The 5,000-nt window shown below is 38.2% G+C and overlaps 2 protein-coding genes across 4 annotated transcripts in view; one reads left to right on the forward strand and one right to left on the reverse strand.

The window, feature by feature from the left end:
• Nucleotides 1-798, forward strand: part of LOC138011463 (protein O-glucosyltransferase 1-like) — an 11,036-nt gene extending 10,238 nt beyond the window's left edge. The window contains exon 11 of the mRNA XM_068858470.1: nucleotides 635-798. Coding sequence (XP_068714571.1) covers nucleotides 635-770 — 136 coding nt within the window. The 3' untranslated portion in view covers nucleotides 771-798. The remainder of the gene's footprint in view (nucleotides 1-634) is intronic.
• Nucleotides 799-951: 153 nt separating this feature from the next.
• LOC138011461 (SRSF protein kinase 1-like) overlaps nucleotides 952-5,000 on the reverse strand; it is a 21,115-nt gene continuing 17,066 nt past the window's right edge. For all 3 annotated transcript variants that reach the window (XM_068858467.1, XM_068858465.1, XM_068858464.1), the window contains exons 13-17: nucleotides 4,935-5,000; nucleotides 4,431-4,500; nucleotides 3,791-3,883; nucleotides 1,860-1,893; nucleotides 952-1,612 (exon numbers count right to left, since the gene is read on the reverse strand). The exon at nucleotides 4,935-5,000 is cut by the window's right edge and continues 42 nt beyond it. In XM_068858467.1, the coding sequence (XP_068714568.1) occupies nucleotides 1,459-1,612; nucleotides 1,860-1,893; nucleotides 3,791-3,883; nucleotides 4,431-4,500; nucleotides 4,935-5,000 (417 nt within the window). In that variant the 3' untranslated portion in view covers nucleotides 952-1,458. The remainder of the gene's footprint in view (nucleotides 1,613-1,859; nucleotides 1,894-3,790; nucleotides 3,884-4,430; nucleotides 4,501-4,934) is intronic.

The following is a 5,000-nucleotide window of genomic DNA, read 5'->3' on the forward strand; positions in this document are numbered from 1 at the left end:
GTTATGGGTTATGTAAAATCATCACTCTATATATGACACATGATGATTCACTGCTTGCAATTTGTCGTGGGGTGTGAAGACTGGGTACTAAGGCTTGGCACCGGAAGTGATGGTAAGTAAACACGAAGCACATGACCCTATGACAAAACCACAACACGCAACGAAGAAATGACATTATGACGAAACAGGATCACATAACAATGAAACCACATCACGTAATGGTGAAAGCATATCACATAATGGCAAAACCACATAATGACAAAACCACACCACGTAATGGTGAAACCACATCACATAATGGTGAAACCCCATCACATAATGATGAAACCACATCACGTAATGGTGAAACCCCATCACATAATGATGAAACCACATCACGTAATGGTGAAACCCCATCGCATAATGATGAAACCACATCACAAAACCATAAAACCACATCATGTAATAACGAATGATCACATAAGAAAGTTATGGCTTTCCATACAAAACCTCTATTGCAAAATAGGTTTGTTAGGGTGAGGGCTGGCTTTAATAAGCTTTGGGAAAAAGGCAAAGGTTATTGAGTAAAAACTTAAGCCTAGCTGCCACTACTTTATACCAAACTGAACAGGCCTCTGTCATCTTCTATTCACAGAGGCTACCAATTTATCAAAGATCATCTTCGCATGCAGGATGTCCAGTGCTACTGGAAACTACTTCTTAAAAGATATGCGAAACTAATGAAATGGAAACCTAAACGAAACTTAGACTTTCAAGAAATTAAGCCATAGCCTAACCCCAAAAGAACCCTCACAGCTTGCAAACTGAGTAGCACTTTCTACTTTCACCATTCTCTTTATCTCAGAAGTTAGTTGTGCCATTACTCTGGAAACAATCTCTGATTTTGGGGTTGTAAATTATTTTCTCTTATCAGAGAGCAAGGGTATTAAATTATTTAAAACTACACTCAAAGACAGTTTTAAGGTATATTATAACACATCATATAAAAAAAATTTACAGCAAGAAAGCATGATAGTTTGTACACCTTAGTTGTTTGGTACAGTACAAGTTTCAAGCCCTTGCAATGTCTGGCCTTTTTATTTGTTTACACATGCTGATAACTTGCATGCCTACATGTATCAAGATGTTGCAGACTTCTTGCTGCAAGAATTTGCTCAGTATAAGGAAAAAAGGAATGAATCCAAAACTTGTCCTTTATAAATCCATCCTTTTGTGGGTCAGGGTGATAGCATGTTACTTGTCAATCAAGGTACTGGTAGTCCCAAACAGTGAAAAAACTCCTGTCAAGTCTTTTTCTTAGCTTGAGATAAAGATGCATTCTTGGACTGTGGTGGGCTTAAATACAACATCCTTTTTCATAAAAAAAGACACCTTGCCATCTTAGCTTCAACTTGAAGAAAACGCAATAGGAAGTGACATTTGTTGTGAGAATCTCCATACCATCTCAATCACTGAATTTTACACATCTTTAAGCCACACATGGTCAAGGCACTGTACAGCGGTGGCTCGTTCGTCAGTGTTTAAGTCCAACATGGGAAGCAAGAAAGCGGAGAAATCCATGGCATCTTCCTCAGGCCACTCATACTTCTCACGAAGTACATCATACAAGCCCCTGGAGTACACCCAAACAAAAGTCCAAGTTAAAAGTTACTTGGACCAATCAAAACAGACCCAAACAATCAAATGAACAAATCATTATGTACATGTAACTGAGAATGTGAGGGAAGACTTTTCAGCCAATAACAAAGCACATTGCAAAATAATATTATTATTCTCAACATAATAGAAAATCACAACTCCTTTCAGAACAAAATTCCAGCAAGTGAAAATGGTAACCCTAGCCCTAACACTGTACTTACCAGGGTCGCAGCTTGGAGATATGCTTGAGTTCCCCTGATGGAAAAAAAGTATGCTGAGTTCTTTTTTATAGCAATTTATTAAACATTAGATTGGAAAGAATCACTACTACACAAGTCCAAATATTCGGCTCTAAGTGAGGAGTTTTTAGAATATTTTTTTGGGCATGTGCTCAAAACAGAAAACTCATTACTGGGTTGCCAGTATGGCAATCCCAGTCGGAAAGTGGGTAGGATTTGTTTTAGTTTTTTTTTTCCGTGTCGGTAAAAGTCTTGCCTGTCACTCCCCTGGTAAGTGGTGTCTTTGTGCATAGAGCCTTCTGCGCGTATTTTCTTAGGATCAAGAGGGTAGTGGAAATGCGTAGATTTCTCTGGTGGACACAGTAGAATCATTAACTAAGCCTGCAATGGCGTCGAAAGTCATGTAACGTGAATGGCGTTTTAGTGGATCCTTAAACAAAATATACCCTTATGGAGCTCAATAATGGAAAGTCAGTTGGATAAACTAGGCAGGCGGTGAAAAACCAACACCTGGAATCTCAAAAGCGACGAGTAATGGACTTCGACAACAATCTATCGCCCGTCGAGCCCAAATCAAAGTGAGCTGTATTTCTAAAATAATATTTTACCAAGTGTGCTGTTATGCAGAACACTGAAACCAAATGGAAAATTCTCTGGTAACTTATGGGTTCAACAAAGACAGAAAACGAATCGAACACCTTACGTGGATCTCTGATCAACTCTGCACAGTCTTCAGGTAAAAAAAATAATTGGAAATGTGTGCAGCATTAATGCCTGCTGCTTTAAGACACCTCTCCCTGAGTGATATAGGAAGCAGAGGAGGCGGCTGAAATTCAGGCAATTTACTACTATGAAAATTATACGACTATCTATGTTAGATGGAGTGTCCCCAGGTTTCTTGTTAAGAGCCGGTAACCGGTTATTTTTACCGGCTGTTCAAGTAAGTGTTACCAGCTATTTCATTGAAATATTTAACGAAATTATCCAACGAATGTTCGTCTGTTCAATGGTGAAATTACATTGCGTTTATGGGAAAACATTCCTTTCCCCTTCCAACCAATCCTGTGAAGATATCTGGCACATGTTATTGCTTCGAAAAGACACCATTTCTTAAAGCAATCCAGCTTGTTTTTGCCAACTCATTTCTCGAAAAGATGTCCACCACGTTTCCTTTCCATTCCTCCTGCAGCTGGGGGAAACCCCCCATAATCCATTATTAAAGTTTTACAACATGGCATCCACGCATGGAAAACGACAGAAAGGTCTTTCGGAATTTGGTTTTCAACCAAAGCGTCAGAAAAGCGGTGGTGAGAAAAAATCAACAGTCGCATGAGATACATTTTCTTTGACAATATTTAGGAATAAGACTCTCAGACGGCAATGCTGTTGGAATATAGTAACTTGATTTGAAAATTAAAACTAATTAAACTGAGTAATTTAAGTTTGTTTATTGGCATTAGCAAATTATTTATCAACAGTAGATTGATTATAACATTTTATCAAAAGAGTACTATTACTATAACTGATTTCATAAATAAAAATGATGGCTTAGACTATAACAATACTTCATTGGGTCATGAAAAAGGGTGCCACGAGACATGTCAAAAAACAGGCTCCAGGGGGCTTTGCCCCTGCACCCCCACCAGGGGCCTACGTGGCCCCCACACCCCCAGTGAGAGGGGCAGGTAACAAAGTTACCTGCGATTTATTGTTTTTTACCTCCTGTTCAAAAACTTAGCAAGAACCCTGTGTCCCTGCTCTCATTTGAAGGGAGGTTGCCATGAGTTTTACTCTGTTGTTTTACATTTCTATTTTATAAATACTTCAGCAGACTCTTTCTGTCCCAGGTTCTATTCACTTTGATTGAAGATTGGTCTTATCAAGGCTTTAGGAAAGAACAAAACTTTGCCAACCTTTCTTGTTAAAGAAATCTCTAGAATATTTCCCTGATAAAGCAATGTTCCTGGGCACCTTTCCAAGAAGTTCAATTATATGGGCAAGGTGATCTAATAAAAAAAATACCAATATTGCATTTAACCAGTGGTATTCACAAAGATATTTGTACTTTATTTAACATTAGCTGGTTAGTAGAGTAACTAAACTTGCATGACAGGAGGCAGCGTGGTTAAGAGGTCAGGTTATAGGGTTAACTGAACTTGAAGGTTAAAGAATGTACAGTTGCTATGGGTAGTCTGTTGTTTGACTCATTGGCCAAACTGATAAAAAGCCTCCTGCCCGTTGAGATTTTTAAAGTTATAATTTGCATCATTTATTTCATTCTAAATGTCACCCTAACCCTGAAAAGTCTGTGAGGGGAGTAGTCCATAATATTTACTTACTTATTTTGTAATCATTTTGGGTGAACGTTCAGACCGAAGTCAAAATAACACAACCCTCTGACTTAAAAATTAACTTACAGGAAGTTAAGAGCTGACATGTCCTGACCGTGTTCCCCTCCCTTGACATTTATGTCACATTTTTACAAATTATGCAATAGGCATATAACATCACACACCTCAGATTCCATCCCTAATCCTATACACACTATCATACCTTCATCTCTCGAATAGTCTTCCCCTGAATGAGGCTCAAACAAGAAATCTCCAGTAGCTAATTCAAACGCCTGCCATAAAACCATTTATGAATATCAACATCATATAATTATTTGGGTTTTTGAGATCTTTCCCCATATGAGACAAGGAATACCAAGCAGCATAGTCCATTAAACATAAAGTACCACCCCACTTATTTTATTAATTTTTGTAAAATTAAAGTTCTTGTCTGTCCCAGTAGACAAGCTAGCTGCCATGATATTCACAAAAACAACTTGAACATGAAAATTGGAATGATCACTGCCACAAATTTATTTTTACACATAAAGAGAAATTCACCAAATATCAAGGGCAGTTGTGATGACTTCACTGTTAGCCAATAATTGGTTCAAGCCCGCAAAGTAGAAAACTTAGTCACATGGTGTGTGTATTATGCATAATAATTATTATCCTTATATTTCTGTGTATCAAACACCAAATGAACTGCAAGACTCGAGTGCCCTACCATGCATGCTGTACTCCAGATGTCAGCTGCAGGACCATAACCAGCTCCTATCAATACTTCCAGGCT

This window comes from Montipora foliosa, chromosome 7 (genome assembly GCF_036669935.1).
Source record: "Montipora foliosa isolate CH-2021 chromosome 7, ASM3666993v2, whole genome shotgun sequence".
Classification (NCBI taxonomy): Eukaryota; Metazoa; Cnidaria; class Anthozoa; order Scleractinia; family Acroporidae; genus Montipora; species Montipora foliosa.